The sequence below is a fragment of the Blennius ocellaris genome, assembly GCF_963422515.1.
Source record: "Blennius ocellaris genome assembly, chromosome: 21".
Taxonomy (NCBI): domain Eukaryota; kingdom Metazoa; phylum Chordata; class Actinopteri; order Blenniiformes; family Blenniidae; genus Blennius; species Blennius ocellaris.
This window is the reverse complement of record NC_137670.1, coordinates 13,308,966-13,326,972: the sequence shown is the minus strand read 5'-3', so window position 1 is coordinate 13,326,972 and position 18,007 is coordinate 13,308,966. Positions and strand designations below refer to the sequence as shown.

The window sequence follows — 18,007 nt, the reverse complement described above, 5'->3', positions numbered from 1 at the left end:
GATTTTGCCCAAATCTTTAATTCATAAATCTGTATAAAAAAAGAGCTTTTAAACAGCAGGCGAAAAATCAAGCAGTACATTGGTTATGCTGGTGAAATCATGGATGGACTAATAATGAAAAAGCCATTCGTCTCCTCTGAAATGTCGTCGTGCTGCTCTGTTGCCCCCTTCTGGAATCTTCCGTCACACACACACACGCCACCCGGTCTCCCTCTCAATTAGTTTTCTTTCTCCAGATATGAAGCGTCCAAAGAGCAGCGACTGGCTGGACAACGGCCCGCTCCCCAGGGGCCAGGCCGAACAGGACGAGGAGGAAGCGGAGGAAGACGAAGAGGAGAAGAGGGCGGGGGCGGGTCTCCGGGTGAAGCGGGAGCGCCGGCAGGGAAGCGGCAGCGGCAGCGCCACGATGTGTCAGGTGTGCAACATACAGCTGAACTCCAGCGCCCAGGCTCAGATCCACTACAGAGGGAAGACTCATCAGAGGAGGCTCCGCCGACTGGCGAAGGCTGTGAGCGCAGGTAGAGACGCAAGAGTTGATCTTTTATTCGTTTTCATCACACGAACAAAGCTGCTTTCATTGTGTTGCGGGACAGCAGCCGCCTGGTCCTCCATACACTGTGTTGGTCTTCCTGAATGTCTCATGCAGAACTTTATCATCCAATGTTTTTATACCCGAGGCGCTCTTAAATTGAAAAGAAAAATAAGTCTCCTTCTGTGATCACATGATTGATACACTCGATTTGCTCCTTTGTTTTTCTTTTTTTGGAGCAAATCCACAAAACTGAAGTGGGAGATGCAATCTAATCCTCTCTTTATAGAGATTTTAATAAACTTCAGCATCGGGAATCGATTCTCAAATGAGTCATTTATTACATTCGTCCATCTTTCTGTCTTCTGTAAGGGGGTGAAAGCAGCGTACATTCTGGACAGGCATTCACTCATCAGATTCAGCCTCACAGCCACCAACTAATTTCAAATCTACGTTTTCACCTGGACAAAACAGGAAGAACATGCAAATTCTGCACTTCAAGCTCAGGCATTTACTCATGAGAACAAAAAAAACCTAATCTCCAATGGTGTTTGTTCCAATTTAGATAGCTGCATCTCATGAGATGTTTTGTTTCATATTTTCCGGTTCATGCTGTATTAAACTTAAACCCATATCGGCACAGTATTTTTATTTGTTTGCACTCTCTGTGTTGTTTTTCTCGTCTCGACTCCCACATGAACTCGTGCCGAGGTCACATGGTATTGAGGTCAAGCGATTGTTGCACAAGAATGCACAGTTAACATGCCTGGAAGGCAAATTTCTATTCACTGCTTGTGTTTGTAATTAAAGAATGTCTGCAATATGATTGAATTATTAGTTTTGCGACTGTAATGAGATGTCAAGCATTATGGCTTCAACATGTTACTAATGGAATTAAATTACATTTCAGCAGTTTATATTTGGTCCCTGTTGGTAAAAGCTGCACCAACAGGGAAGAATAAAGTGAAGTTTCTGCAATTGTCATACAAACGGAGCTCATTAGTTTATCTGCTGAAAGTTGCTTCTGATAAAGGCTGAGTTATGAGTTGGACGCTCTGCGGAACTCGGTTAAAAAACTTCCACAATGGCTGCACAGTTGCATTGATTTTTCAAGTCTGTGCCTATAACATGCCTTCGTACGTCCTCTGCGGGACTCTGCGACTCTTGATGATGTATCCAGAACAAGACGCTTTAAAGATGATTTTAAACGCTTCCCAGGAAGTAAGAACATGCGTTCTAGTTCACATCCACAAATACTTTTGCAACTTTGGGCCAAAATCTGCACCGGCTGACATGGCTTCATGTTTGCATGACTGCGCGACAGACGGTGTAATGTTTATGGGGCGGCGATGGCGTCGTCGGTAGAGCAGGTCATGATTCGTTCAGGTCGTCCCAACAGAGACGGACCTTTCACTCAGCTCACGCTTTGACTTGTCATGGAGGAACAACTTAAATCTCTCAGATGAAATCCCAGAAGAGTTCATGATTATAATTCATCCTAATAAGCCTTCCGAGCCAGACGTGATGCCCGATGCCAGAGCGGGGAAAGAACCCAAACGGTACAAAGCCGTCATTTATTGTATTTATGAGAGCTCAGCTTTTCATCTACTGACGGCTTAAAATCTCTGCTTTGATAAGTCTGTCGTCTGTGTGTTGCGCGAAGATCGTGCGACGAAGACTGTTAAAGTGCAACAGTTATTACTCGAGGACAAACATGGGGACTGAAAATCTCATAACTTTGTATTTACTTGGCAGTGGCGCACTTCAAGCTGCCTTAAAATGTCCACAGTTTAATCAGCAGCTGTTACAGTATCCCTCTTTTATCATAACTATTTTTATCTGCTGTGCTCTCAGTGGTTCTCTTCCTTAATGCGCGGCATTTTAATCAATCCCCAAAGTATAGTGTTAATTTAGTGAGGGGAGCATTGCTCCTTATTTGCAACATATATTAGCATAAGTGGGGGGGGGGGGGGGGGATTGTTTTTGTTAAAGTTGTATTCAAAATTAATAGATTTAAGAGCGTACTCGAATTTCTTTCTACTAAAATAAAGGTAAAACTGTATGTACCTTAATAGTATTATTTTACTGGTCTGGCCAATTTGAGATCTATTGAAGCTGCTCGCACCTCCAAAGTGACACGAGTATGACAGCCCTGATGGAGACACAAGTTTTTATAGCGATGTGCTACACAAATAAGTGGAGGAAAAAATTTTTAAAAAAGCAAAGCTAAGATTTCACGCAGCGTTTATTTAGTTTAGCAGGTCTCCCAGGAGCCGTTGGACTATTTTCCAGGCCTGGAAACGGAGCAAAACGCCTCCTTCAGCTTTGCAGATGGGAGCATTTTTAGGACCGTGACGAAGATATGGTTGAGAGTATATATTTACCATTCCACCGCAGCCCATCAGGCTTTTCTTCCAGTATTTTCCGCACACCTGTTTGGCTAAAGGGCCATTAATCACCTTCACTCAGCGGCACCTGTGTCACTCTGCAGGGCTGACCAGCTTGATCAATCAGCGCTCAGGGGAAAAAAATAAATAAAAGCCTCTAATGAACAACTGGCCAATAAAATGCCACTTTTTAATGTTGATGTATGAGACCGTCTCCCAGCTGTAAGCCTCCTGCACATATTTAGCTGTTCCAGTCGAGCCCAGCACAGTAGATTGAATTAACTTTCTATCCATTGTTTAATTCCTACCTTACTCCAGCCTTATTTTGTTATCATCAGAGCATTATTGACTTTTTTTTCTGTATTGGATAATAGCCTTTGCAGACTATCAGTCATGCTTAGAAATGTGAGACGGATTCAGTCCAAAAACACAGAGGTGTGTGTGTGACTTTCCAATTTTCAGAGACAAACTTCCAGACTCACTCAGACTTTATCAAGCTAATGTAATCTGCAGTCATTCTGCCTTTGCTCATATACATATATTCAATTTAGGGTTTTGAGGCATTTGAGTCAATCGCAGCTGGCTTTGATACAGACATTTACACACGGTCATATTCACAATTTTAGAGTCGTTAAACCAGAAAAACAAGAGCGTCCAGAGAAAACCCATACACGCGCGGGGGAGTTAACGCAAACGCTTGAGTTCCAGTTAGCTTTGTCTGGCTGCGCTCACACTTCCATCCACATTACTTTAGAATAGCAAGGTGTCTTGGATGATGAGTGGAGACAAGGAGGTCTATATCTGACTTCAGTATTCACTAGGAAAGTTACGCTTCAGAAACTCTGACGGTGGAGAGTGTCCTCTAAATATATGCAGTATTGTACAAAAGTTTTAAACTGGTACTAAAAGAAATCATTTAAATTTGAGACCATTTATATTAAAGTAGGATGTTTTTATAATTTAAAATGTCGACGGATGATAGATTTAAACTGAATCCGAATCTGCCATTGTTGAAATTATTGTTTTCACTTTGCATTTAAACCAAAAACCAGCAGTTTTTAGATACTTGGTTGGTTCAGTTAGTTTACATTGCGTCTGTGGTGTCCTATCATGGATGTAGCGACGAACAAGAACAAAGGAGAGCAAGGCAGTGTTGTTATGTATATAGAGGGGTGATTTAAGGGTTGAAAAAAACAATGTATTAAACTGCCAACCATAACAACATCTCCACTTTTTAAAATTTTATTCAACATGGTTGTTTCTCATTTTAAGATTCCCTTTTTAGTGTAATACTGATGGAAGTCTTGGCAGGCTGTCCTCATGTACATGGTCTTTTGACTACAATCCCAATTTATAGCCAGTTTTATTTCATTAATTGTCCTTTTTTGCCAAAAGTGCAAGAAGAGATTCAAAATCACAACATATATCATCTTCCTGAGCATCACTGCATGCTGCGAAATAAACGACCCCAGACAAATATGTTCCCTGATCTGCATTCAACCTTCTGCAGGGCCGCGGTGTCGGCGACGCCTCCTCCTCTAATTGATGGCTAAAATGAGACTCGCTCCCGGGCCAATTGTGTCGCTCCCCCCGGGGTGACGGAGGGCCTCTCGTTTTCCCCACACAGGGCACGGAGTGATTTCACACCTGCCATGTCTGAACCAGTTAAATGAACCCCGCAGCATTCAACCTCCTTTTGTTTGTGCAGTCGTGAATCCGCAGTCCAACTGAGCAGCGCGGCGAGCAATTTGCCGAGCCTGAAATGGCCTGCGAAACACTTCATCTCGGAGCAGGAACACAAACGGAAAAAATTGGGATTGTTCATATGCCAAAAACAAAAAAAAATCTGTACCAATATTAGAATGGATTTTTGCTGATTGGTAGAAGTGTGTTTATGCACAACCCCTGAATGAACCCAGACACGTTCCCCTTTAAATTGTAGCGCCTCAGTTATCAAATCAAACTTTATTTGTATTGCACTTTTCATACAATTGTTGTATCGGTGAACTTTCATCAACAAAATAACAACAAAAAAACCCCATTAAAGTTTCCTATTTGACTAACAGGAGGCCCGAGTGCACAAGCAAACTGTTGTTTGGCAGTAACCGCCGTCACGGTACGTGGAAATAAGAAGGAAATTATACCAAGTCTCACACAGTTTATGCAGGAAGTCGTTCTTGCTATTGCTCATTTCACATTAGTGAAGAGGGGGGGGAAAAAAAAGAGGACGAGCCAAGTCAATTAAGGTGACTGTTCATATAATTCAATCTGTGTTGCAATGAAAGCGGCCTAATATTACCCATTCCCTCCCCACAGCTGAACTGGCTTTTCCTTTATTTAGCTTCATGAAGTGATTGCTTCCGATGAAAAGAGATTTTAATGGGGTCGTTCTCACTGGGGGCCTTTTGAGAAGGGAACGGAGCGAAGCACTTTCTTCTTCTTACGCTCCACGCTAAACGGAAAGACAACAAGTGAAGTTATATAAAACCAGGGCTTTGCCTTTTAAGATTATTTTGTGTGTGTGTGCGTGCGTGCGTGTGTGTGTGTGTGTGGTACAACAGCAGATATGTAGACAATTTGTATTAATCAAATTAAAATTAAGTTTAATATGTTTAACATGTCAGATTAAAAAATAAATAAAAAAGCCCCTATGGGATTAAAAAAGTATTTTCTATCTATCAATGTAAAACCTGCAGCAGCACAAGGTTAAAGATGTACCGGAAGATGCGTTGATCACTTTTTAGGATGGCTGAACAAATTGATTATCTCCATCATCGTCATTATCATGCATGAAATTGTTTTTTTCTTTTTTTTAAAGAGAGGAGAAACTCGGTAACCTGCAGAGGATATTGATCATCAGATATGAGATAAGTGTATAAAAGCATATTTTCCCTCTGGCGGTGCAGCTATAGGACATGAAAAGGGAAACGGTCTTTCCTTTTAGCTTCATGCTGTGAGAACAAATCAAAGAATATCTAATGAAATGCTTTGAATAGAAGCAAGTGAGTCCCACCCGAGCAGCTTGTCATTAAACGGTCGTTGTATATCCAGAAATAATAACGGTAATCCTGCTCTGTGGTCGTCGTGTTTGAACAAAGAAGCAGGAGCAAGATTTTCTTCATGTGTTATTACAAGAGATTCAATCAACACAATACAAAAAATCAATTACTGTATTTAGATTGTATTCCTATATGAAGATGGACTAATTGGAGTATTTTGAGTCCCTAATTCACCTATTTTAAGAGTAATGTTTTTGAAATGTAATTTGAAATGTAGTTTGAAACCAAGGCATTCCGAAGAATATCATTCAAACATTTTGATCTGCATGTATGTTGTCAATAATTTCATTACTTATCTGGAAGAAAATGTGCTTTAGATCTAATTTATAGTGCATCATTTCAATGAAATGTATTCATCTGAGAAATGTGCTTTGAAAATAAATGTTTCAGCATGAACTGAATGCCTTCTATTGGCATTGCGACGAACCACAATTAAGAAGTCATACATAGTATTACAAAGTACAGTACTTGTACTTGTATTGGAGCATTTTAAGCAGTGTGACATAAATCATACAAGTACAAACCTTCAGCATTCTTTCTCCCTCTCATTTCTTCTAGGCAAATAGGTGATACGTATACAACAGCTTGTGTCTTCAAACACAAGGGTTTCCCTGGTTTTGTACAATAGATTTGAAATATTTCTTATTTTTCCCAACACCTGGTGAAGTTTGGATGAATTGATCAAAATCATTAGAGTTCAGTTAAATAAAATCAAGATTGTCTCAAAGAAGTTGAATTGACACCTTGTGGGAGCTCACACTTTGGGTGAACAAACCTGTGCAGGATCCAGCAGAAAGCCACAGGCACGTCCAACACCCCCCCACGACTTATCAAGTGGTCCTTCAAACAGCCAATTGCCCGCAGGCCGATCGATAAATATTATATTGGTCTTGAAGAAAATTACAATCCTCTGCCTTTTTTCCAGGGGTTTTGCACAGGAAGTCAATACGACTTCCCTTTTAGACTTGGGTTAGTTTCTACGTCCCCGATGCTCAACGTTAAGACTTGTGAATTGAATTTACTACTGGAAAAATGAAATGCATTAACCACCCACATACCTTTTAGAATTTGTGTACAAAGGTTCCAGCAAGATATTTGTGTTTTTGCTGTACGATTCCGGTGTTCCGTCATACTTGAAGTTTCTGGTGACTGCAGTTGGTTTACAAGACGGCTCAATGTAGTGTTTGTGCCAAAAGTCTCATTTTCACAAGATACATGAAATGCATCTGGCGTGAAATACAAGCTTCAGAGTACCAATACATGAATCCTTCTTCCACTATCTTCTAAATCCACTTGAAATGATCAAGTCTTTCTCAAAGATGACCGTCAACAATGAGCCTATTTTTAAACAATTTACCGACTGGAAAGGAAAGTAAAGCTTTTACTCATCCTTCCATTCTCCCTTTGAAATAGAAAACCTTTAATTTTCCCATTCAACGATTGGCTTTCCGTAATGCTTCCCTGAAAGTCGAGACTTTCCACACCAGCATCGGCTTCATGGCGGGAACAGCGAGACGTGTGCATGCACCTCTGCAGACATGCTGAAACTTACTGAAACGCACCGTCAGCTCTCACATAGGGACATTTATCAGCCCTTTTTTCCCCCGTTTGTGTTCAGTCATCAGCTCCTATTCTGCATTGTGCAGGGGTGAGACAAAATGATGCGACATTGTGTTAGCGGCTGCCAGATGCAGCACCTGAACCCTCGGGGACTGATGGTGTTAATGCACACGCTTGTTTTACAGTGTTTCCTGTGGCGTTGTGATCCACACGGGTCAGGGAAGACGTATTCTGATTGTGTGTGCACACGCAGGGTTTTTTTGTGTTTGCATGGGGGGGGGGATAGTACATTGAGGTTTCGCGTGTGGAAACGTTGACTCATCATCCTGCATGTGAAGCAGAAAGTCACATGAGCCGACGAGTCAGTGAATATATTTGAATAGTTGAGGGCGGCTGCATTTATTTGGGTCTTTGTCCGCTTGCAGCGAAATTCTCCTTCGGTAGGAAGTATAGCCATCAAACCAACTTCAGAGATTCACTTCAATAAAGTTGAGTAAATTGAAAACTGCTTTGTCTGTGAATTACGAGAACAAATAAGCTTTTTTTGACTTTTTATTATCTTTGCTTTTGTGTTTTCCATCTTTTTGTTTTCTACCCATGGTGGAACTTCCATAAGCAACGAGACGTAATACACACACACACACACAGACACACACGCACACACACAGACAGGGGTTCTGCACACAGCCAGTGTTTAGTTGGTCCGTGGCGAGATGAAAGCATAATGTGTGGCGCTGACAGACGACCGTTCTGCTCCAGGCCCTCTGCCTGCGCTTTCATTTGAATGCAGCAGCCTGAAATCAAGTGTAAAACTGTCAGGATTTGTCAGCGTTGTGCTTCCACACCACACTTATTCGAGTGGACAAGGAGCCAGCGAGGAGCGCACAAGGCAGACACAAGCTGTGTGTGTGTGCGTGTGTGTGTGTGTGTGTGTGTGTGTGTGTGTGTGTGTGTGTGTGTGTGTGTGTGTGTGTGTGTTGAGGACAAAAGTCAGACTCAATCATGTAAATAGCAAAATTGAAAAGGATGTGTGGGGGGAAAAAAAATGTTTTTAGGTTAGATTCAGGGTGTTTTGGTTAGTTTTGGGGGGTAGATCATGAGTATATAGATGTAAATCAATGTGACGTGACCGTGGGTGTGTTGGTGTGTGTGTGTGCGCGCACTGACAACAAATATAGGACATCTGAGGCCAGGGCTTCGGGGTGGAGTTGGAGAATAATTGTCTTTATTTGAAGTGATTTTAGTGTGAATGAATAACAATGCACTGAAGCCTTGGCCTCACCAGCAGCGCACACAATTTCTTCTCCAAACACAAGGTTGCAGATGCTCTGAACATCCTTTCCAGCAACTAAAACACAAGACAGTTCAGGTTAATGCACAGTCTGTGAACAGGGGTTTAATATTCAGAAACATTCCTGTCGTGAAAATGGCCTCAAAATGTGTCGCCTCCTGCGACGTATCACAGAGATGAGAGCTGTAGGAAGTACTCGAGGTTTTCATTAACATAATGTCGTGGTCTAGCACTCTGAACAGCCCGACATGTAAATTAAGCTTTCTTTTTACTATGATTTATATTTTGAAATGGTGTGGAGCTGGTATTCAATGGGATGTTGAGATGAGGTAGCCAATATTTCAGAGTACCAATGCCTGACGGGGGGGGGGGACACAAGACAATAAGTAAAGATGCATATAAACCAAACATAAAAAGTAGGAGAAAGTTAATAAAATAAAATGGATGAATCGTGTGAAGAAAGAGATCAGTTACAGTTTTTACTATTTCCCCCCAATGCCACGCTCACTACAATAGTAAATATCTCCCAGAAAGCTTGAAAATTTAGTTTTTTTTCCACTATAAGACTTGTGATTTCGCATGACTCTGCAGCACTGAAGCCATCTGTGCTCTACAGTGTGTCGATAAAGTAATCACCACAAGATTACTCGGGGAAAATTAGTGAGTGACAATAATCTCTCCCACCTGCTCATGAAAACAGTCTCAATCTCAAATAGTTCAAATTAGCGCTGGGGAGGAGCCAAGCTGCACAGTGTGCATCTTAAACACTTTTGCAACTCTGTTAACTTATTATTCATTGATCGCAGTTGTTTTTATACTGATTTGCAAATGATCTATGCATGTTTGAATTCAATACGCATTTCCTCCACGTAACTTTCACTGTTTTTAAGCGATGATATAAAATTAATTTCACTACAATAATAGTAGGCCTACTGAAAGAAATACTTGTTGCATAATATATTCATATTCATACCAACCTTATAAATCTGACAAGTCTCTGTACGATCCGACAAAGTTAAATTAAAGATAACCACAAGAGTTTGTGAAGATATTTGTTGGACTCACTAACCAAGTGAAAAACAACAGAAGTTACGACAGTGACTAAAGTGGCCTCGCTTAAGCTTTACATTGTAACTTTTAACTTTTAACTGAACATGAGATAAATGGAAATGAACATTTCAGAGTGTCATCAATAATCTAATTAATTCACTATTAATTCAGCGATTCACCTCATGATTTTAGGCTGCATGATATCTTGAGAATCTGCGGTAAATTAAGTCGTCTTATCTTATAGTCTGAAACGTTTTCAAACCTTTATGTGTCTTTTGATGGTTTAGATTCGAGTAGATAATCCCATTCAAAGGTGGGATTGAGCCTTGATAGAAGTAACCGTGTACGTGAAAGTCCAAACTCAACTCATCATCATTTTTAGTGGATGAACAAATGAAATACGGAAGACTTGAAACTGATGGATTAAAAAAAAACAACCTCATCATCAATCCTCATTCAATTCTTATTTACATGTCGATGTTGGTCTGATGGACATCTGGACCACTGCCAAGTTGATAATAATCACTCCATGAGTATTGTTCTTCAGAAGCACAAAGTTACAAAGGGCAAAGGTCACTGCTGCTTGATAACGGTTCAATGAGCAAGCCAGAGGGAGGCTTTTGTTGTGAAGGAGCTCGAGGATCAGCCAAACAGGTACATGGAAGCTTTTTAACTGAGAAATTCTTTCAGAAGTTTTGATTAAATAATTAACGGTCACTGGCAGCAATTTTGAGCTAAATTGGTTATATTATCCTCATCAAATGTCTAAAAATCAGAACCGTCCTGCATTCAGTGTTTTTACACAAAAATTTGGATAACTTGTCATGTTTACAACCACTTCGCACGCATATCCTTTTTTATTACACCCTAATATCTGTATGAGCTCCATATCTTTGCTCCTCTCCATAAACACAACTCGGCCCCTGTGGAATAAGTTGAACGTTCACTAATGTTCGTCGTCTTGTATCAGATGTGTCTGTGTGCGGAGTGTTAATGCAGTGGGATTATTATTGTTCAGCACATATTGTACGTGTTCAGTTCAGCCAAACAATGAAAGTGTGATGAGCAGTCGACACTGAAATGTATGCAGGAGGGAAATATAGAATTTCTCTTACAAATGACATCGCTTATCAATAAGCAATTAAAGTCGCTCCTGGATCGCCTCTGCAGGGACGGTGCTGCCACGCTCTCCGTGTGTACGAACACTTGGTGTCGAGTCGTTGTCGACTTCAGTTGATGCTCTTTATAAGTTGGTTTACCGACTTCAGACTCGTCGACATTTGCGCTGCTGCGCCTTATTTCACCGTCTGACGGCCGTCGGGAGTAACGGGACTCCGTTCCGTGGGTTGTCTCTGTTAATATCCACCGGCTAATCGTGATGACAACAATCAGTCTGCGATGCCTGAGTGACTCCGGCGTTTTGATTCGAGCTGCTCCACATTATCGGAAACGTGAACCTGGAGTGCAGCAGTAATTGATTGTAGTTATTTAAAGCCCCGTGATCTCTCCACTGCACGCCGAACTGCAGCGACGTCGACGTGTCCACCGAGTCCAATCGATGTCGAGAATGTGGGGTTTTTAAATGTTTTGCGACGACAATGGCAACTTGACGAACAATAGTTGCACAGAGACACACAGACGATGGCCATTGTTGTTGAGTGAAGCCAGGAAGGAAATGACTTCTGAGTGTCCTGAAAGGAGCGTGCAGGTGTTAACTCTGAATAGAAAAGGCTGCTGGGAAGGAGGGGGAAGAAAAGGCGGAGATGTGGGATGCTCGTGTTGGTAATACCCAGTCCTCTGCCATCTCTCTCTCTCTCTCTCTCTCTCTCTCTCTCTCTCTCTCTCTCTCTCCCTCTCTCCCTTACATACTCATGCACGCAGAAGAATACGCACTTGCTCTTCAGACACTCGCAGCTGCTTTTCTTTCTGCGCCGCTTTCCAACCCGCGCTGCTCTTTCTCTCCGCCGCCTCATAAAGGGCAGGGCGATCAACGGAGCATGACACTTTTAATTGAGGCTCATATGCGTCGTTGTTTCGCCGCGGCACTTTGGATCATTGCCAAGATGTGTCATTGACCCGGGGAAGGACTTGCTATTTCACCTCGGGCAGAGCACCAGAGAGGAAGGGAGACGGAGAGAGAGAGAGAGAGAGATACAGTGAAGAGACGGAATATATATTGTGGAGAGGCACTTTGTTGGTTTTTGTTCAACTTCTCTGATGGGAAATTTGCTGGAAGGAGACGGAAGAAGAGAGTGAAAAACCGAGGAATCACAAAACACGTGGAGATGCTGCTCGGTAAGACTGCCACTCTTAAAGTATGTAGCAGAACCTCTTGTACACTGGAATCTAATAAATGCTTCTACAGTAGCTCAACACAATGCGTTTGTGCTTCCATCTGCCTCAACGCTTGAGCGCTCCTCTCTCAACGTGTGTTTTTTTTTTTTTTTTTTCACAACAATGACTTTACGTCTCGGCTCAAGGGCAGCCTCGGTCTCCTGCCGACCATCTGCCCTCATTCAGGTCCTCTGCATCCAAAATGAGTCCCCAGCCTGTTTGTTTTTCTAATTGACCCCTTGTGATGAAGCCAAGTGTGGAGTTCAGACCAGTGCAGCTCAGTGGTTCCCAGATGTGTCAAGTCATTTTGAAGCCACACAAGAGCAGCGCTGATATCACTGTGCAGATTGCTGGCAATTATGTCTTTGCCTCCCCAGGGAAATATGCCCAGATTAGCTCTCATAATTGGAGCCTGTTAAAGATAAAAGCAGTGTGGGGATTTTTTATTTTTATTTTTTTTTGGTCAATTGTGTGTTTATGCTTGTTTTATCTAAAGTGGCAAAAAGCTTCACCACCTCAGTTTTGCTCATTCTTAAAAGTGAAGTTGTTTGAGCCGTGTCCAGATGCATGATTGTGATTTGACCTGGGGTTTGAGGAGGGAAGTTTACCAGTAGGTGGGGGGTTTAAATGGATATAGGTGCAGCATCATTTTTCATAAAAATGCAAAAAGGAGAAGGTGAAAAGTATGATTTTGTGCATTGTCGAAGGAAATCTTTTCTGTTTTCTGGCATAATCAAATGCATCAAATCTAATCCAACCACTAACCAGTGAGTTGGAGTTGCTCTTGTTCAAATAAATGTGTTTAGGAGGGGGAAGGCAAGGTGCATAATTTCCTTCTCATAGCTATATGAGAGCAGATTTTAAAATGACATTTGGTGCGTGTGTTTGGTGAGTAGCTCGTGGCCACACTCGACAGCGAAAATGAAAGTGCCGCGATGTGTCTATATGTAGCGGCTTTGAATGCTTTCTTCTTTAAACGGGAGATTATGGAGATCAAAGGGAAACAGTTGGGGAGGAGATATCTGTGGAGTTGTGCCTGGTGGCCATGCTGCATCTGTCCCCGCCCCTCGTCAAGCGCTCCCCCTTCTTTCAGCGGTTGCAGTGACATCCAGCGCGTATAAATCCCGTCTCTGTGCAGAGTAACAGGCAGGAAATGAGACAATGTGAACACATTTTTCTAAGCTTTCAGGTTTATCTCTTTCTCCACAGCCACTGTTTGAAGTGCATAAAAATAGATTTCACATAGTTTTTTTTTTTTTTTTTTTGCAAGGACTTGACATAAAATATGCAGATAAAGCGTCAATGATGCGTTGCCTTCAGGAGCATAACGCTGTATTAAAACACGCTGGGGGCTCTATTTCCATGCATCAGAACATGTGACGCACAGTCAGCTTTGCAAATCACAGCCACTTACAACGTGACACAGAAAACGATTTTGGGAATTACGTGTTCAGAGGTGCACAAAACAATTGCAGCACAGTTGGCAATTATCTCAGTCCGGGGCCATAAAATGTCTAAGATGGATTTCAAGTTGCTTGACGGAACGGTGAAATGATAAAGTTAAACTGATGATACAGTGAAACAGGTGGATAAAATGGAACCCGGTGTAATCCAATGACAGTCGCACAAGATGAAATATCCAATCACTGTTGGTTACGATGCTTTGTTGCGTGTTTAATTATTTTTGTTCCTGCAAGTTCGAGGGATCAATTTACTCTTGGCCTCCTATTTTATATCGTCACAAATCACCCCAGTAAAAAAATCACATGAGAGTACTGTGTACGAGGAAGGTAGTCCAACCATCACATTATAAAGTGGCCCTCCCTACAGAAAACGGGAAGAATTATAGAGTCGAATCGCTGCAGGGGAGGAAAGATTTCCTGCGGAGTTGAGTTCTGCACCGAGGGGCAAAGAGTCTTTTACTGTGTCCTCTGATGTCCTGCCAAGGAGGCGTGCATGGGGTGAAAGGATCTGTGCACAACGCTGAGACGTTTCTTGAGCCGTCTTCTCTCTGAAACATCCTCGAGGATCTCCTGTTCATCTCCCAGAACGGAACCAGCCTTCCTGGTCACTGTATTAAGTCTGTGTGGATTCATTCCCCCCCCCCCCCCTCTCTCTCTCTCTCTCTCTCTCTCTCTCTCTCTCTCTCTCTCTTCCCCCCCCCCCCCCCCCCCCAGCACGCAGCTGCATAAAATAGCACACCGACAATCAAACACAGCAGGATCCTGACAACAATGAAGGCTTTGAGTGTCTTCATTTGTAGGGAACAGTTCAGCCACAAGGCAAGTCAAAATGCTTTGAGTCGACAAACATTGGCAAATGCAGAATGATGGGAAATGTGTTGTATTGCAGGACTTTATTTCTAGTTTAGAAATTTGTTTACTAACAAGAATCTACAAAATATTACTCCTGATGGGAAGGATGAATGTTTCAAAAAAAAAAAATAGTATTCGTACGATTGGTGAATGTGAAGAAATTCTGGCAGATGTGTAGGAAAGTAGTTGGAAAGACAATGAATTTCATTTCAGTTCACGAGTGCATCATCCAGTTCGCTGTTAGAATTGGAAAGCTTTATGGTCACGTTGCATCATAAAATGAAACTCCATGTACTGTACTACGCTGCACAGTGAGGTTAGACCTATTAACCTACACGGGTTTTTTTTTAACTTCCCAGCTTGTGAACCTCCGCAGTGCTGAAGGGCGAGCCGCTGGGTCGTCACCTGGAAGCAATGTTTCACTGGTACTGGAACATTCGTAGGTGCTGGGGCAGCGGGAGCGATTGTTCGCAAGGTCACATTATGCAAAATTCACTTTGTAATGGTTTTCGAACAGTAATATGCATCCCCTGGGAATGATGCTCCAGAAGTGAAGAAAGTGTTCCAATTCCAATCAAGGTAGGCTCCTCCCCTTTGACTCCTCCCACAATTAGTCAGCTCTGCTCTGGCACATGGCACCACGAGAGGAAGCACTTCCTCCTCTTCCCAAGATGGGCATGTGTGGGCGGAGCCAGTCCAGCTCAGACAGACACAGCAGATTTTGAATGCAGCTCCTATGATCCAATATTAAAATGGAGGAGAAGCTGGATTTGGGGCAATAAACTTTGAATGCAATGTTTTTGGACCAATGAGACCATGTGGAAGTGTTGAAAAGCTGTAGAATATGACCTCTTTAATCGTCTGTCCATACGCATGGCCATTTACTCGCCATTGTTAATATCTATAGCGTGCGCTTCTCTGCATGACTGTGTGTGGTTACATTACAAAAAATACCAACAGCACCCACTAGTGGCCCAACATGAAAACGACTTCTTGGTGTTTGTGCCGTTGCTGTTAACATAAAGGTTTTCTGAAAAATGCCTTTTCACTTGAAACTTTAATGGAAAACGCATCTGAATAAGGATCCGTCTGCGGTGCTGAGGCCTTGCGATGTTATTGAAGTGATATTAGCAGGGTTTTATATATATATCAAGCAGATCTAAATACATGAGTGGTGATTAAACGTGATCATCTGTATGCTTCGAAGCTTAAAATGGCGCTTTATTGGTCACAAAAGAGTCAAAAACTCTTCAGAATAAGTGATTTGGCCAAATACACTTCATGGGTGCAAGTTACATGGTATGTGATGAATCAGTCTCTGAATTGTCTCTGAACAATTAATCAGGACTAAAACGTTTCTTTACGACCCGCTGTGATATTAGCTGTGAGACTTTAGCATGTGTTATGTGGGGGTGGAATTATTTCAAGAAAGCAAGTCTTCATTTCCTTACGTTATGGGAAAGTTTTCCAGGATGATTGCGGGGGCAGGACTTCATGAGTCAGTTTCACTGGGATCATACATTTTCCTGTTGGGACACATGTTTGTTATCCAGCAGCGTTAATGACTTATTATTCCAATCACAGTGTATGAAAGACTACGGCTTTAATTGCAGTTCTGCAGATTATCTCTGAGGAAAATTGAATTAATCTACTGTACTCAGTTGCTGCTTTGTTCCAGAGTGTATTTTATTTTTATTTATGCCAAACAGTTTGTAAAACCCTGTATGAAGTACAAGTAGCTGGTTTTACAGCAGTTTAATTTTTGGTTCTCTTCTAATTTGTAGGTGTTTTAAAAATAAATTGGTAAAGGTTTTCAAATGTGTCCAGAGGGGGAACAAATCTACCTCATATAGGAAACAATACATAAACAAACAAAACTGATCCAAAATATTGTAAATAAACATGACAGGAATTCCAACCAATATTACCCTTCACTCATTGTGGTGACATGATATATTTTATTCAAATGTTCATTTAATATTTATATTTCTCGTTGATTAAATCACCCTAATCAGTCTAGAAAAATAAATGTTATAAACGTGTTTAAATTGTAGAGGGCCCTATTTTGCCATTTACATGTGCAACGCCCTTAAAATACCACATTTCGCCTTTTTGACTTGTGTGTAGATTTTCCTGAGTTTTTAGTTCTTGTACTCTGTCCAAAATGCAGCCTTGGAGTTGAAGATGTCCCTCGAGTTTGATCAGAAACAGCCTAAAACTATGTTGTAGCGTGTTTTTGTTTTTTTGTTTCTTTTTCATGAAAAAGTGTCAGAGGGTTGCTTAAGTAAACAAAAGCACAATCCTGCACACCACAGCAAGTTGCTCTAATAGTAAAAGTAAATTTAATCAGATAATATCACCAGTATGTTTCACTCAGAGCGGAGGACTTTACTATACGCTTTCAAATAAAGTAATTACAAAGAGCTGATTGCAAACAAGTTTTATTACTGTAATTACTACAGTGGTTATCTACCAGGTGACCACCGAAACCTTCCAACACAAATATTATAATGACTGTATTCGCCTCAAAACTAACCTGCAAAACTCCTGTTTTATCTTCTAAATTAACATTTAGAGGAAGAAACCAGTTGGGCCTATTTTTCTGAAAGTATCTAATCTTATTAAGAGCATCATACTCATACAATCCTCACTTTCTTCATTCTGACTGCAGATATAAGTGCAAGTATTTTACCTTTTAATGCTATTCTGTATTTAAAGTCTTTACTTGTTTGTGTTGCATCATTTTGAATATCTTTAGGGATTTCCTGGGTTGAAGAACAGTTTCACATATCAAAGGTAGAAAATAAGAAAACCACATGCTCACTAATAAAGTTCACATCTCCAGTCTTGTGACCAGTTAATGTTCACAAACCTTTTCTTCATGTTTCTTATTTCAAACTTTGATTTGTTTCTATCGACTTTTAATTAAAATGCAGTTGTTGTTTTTTTCATTTTATGTTTTTCATTCTGAACATTGCAGGGGAAACAATTGATGACTGTTTCTTTGTTTTAACAGAATTATTATTAGCCTCAAAAAAACGTTTTATTCGAGGCCATGTTTTTGAGGCAAATGCATTTGTGGGATGAGCAGTGGACGATCTCTCTGTTCTTGACTCATAACAAACACACTTTTCTGAGTAGGATGATTGAACTCGGATGGAAAAGGTACATGTTGTTAACTTCATTTACCAAATATGAGCAAACAGAAGCTTCAGGATTCATTTAAATGTCTGAATTTTGTACACAAGGATGAAATGAGGAAGAGAAAGGTGAACCGAATTCTGCTATGGAGCATTTTTTTTTTTTTTTTTTTTAACAAACCACACACACAATGCCCAGAAGAGATCACATTTTTCACCACAAAAATGTTTTGCAATGCTCGATCATTTTGAACTCAATGTATGAAATACTTAAACTGGAATTCAGAACTGTCGTCACATTTTGATTCTTGCACTGTGACGTCACCCGAATTCACCTACAGG

General features: G+C 41.2%; 1 protein-coding gene across 1 annotated transcript in view; it reads left to right on the top strand.

Annotated features, from left to right (window-relative positions):
- Positions 1-238: 238 nt before the first annotated feature.
- The window catches only part of LOC308145284 (zinc finger protein 385B-like), a gene marked incomplete at both ends in the record, with an annotated part of 40,491 nt that continues 22,722 nt past the window's right edge, over positions 239-18,007 (top strand). The window contains one exon of the mRNA XM_080516665.1: positions 239-518. Within this exon, the coding sequence (XP_080372791.1) occupies positions 239-518 (280 nt within the window). The remainder of the gene's footprint in view (positions 519-18,007) is intronic.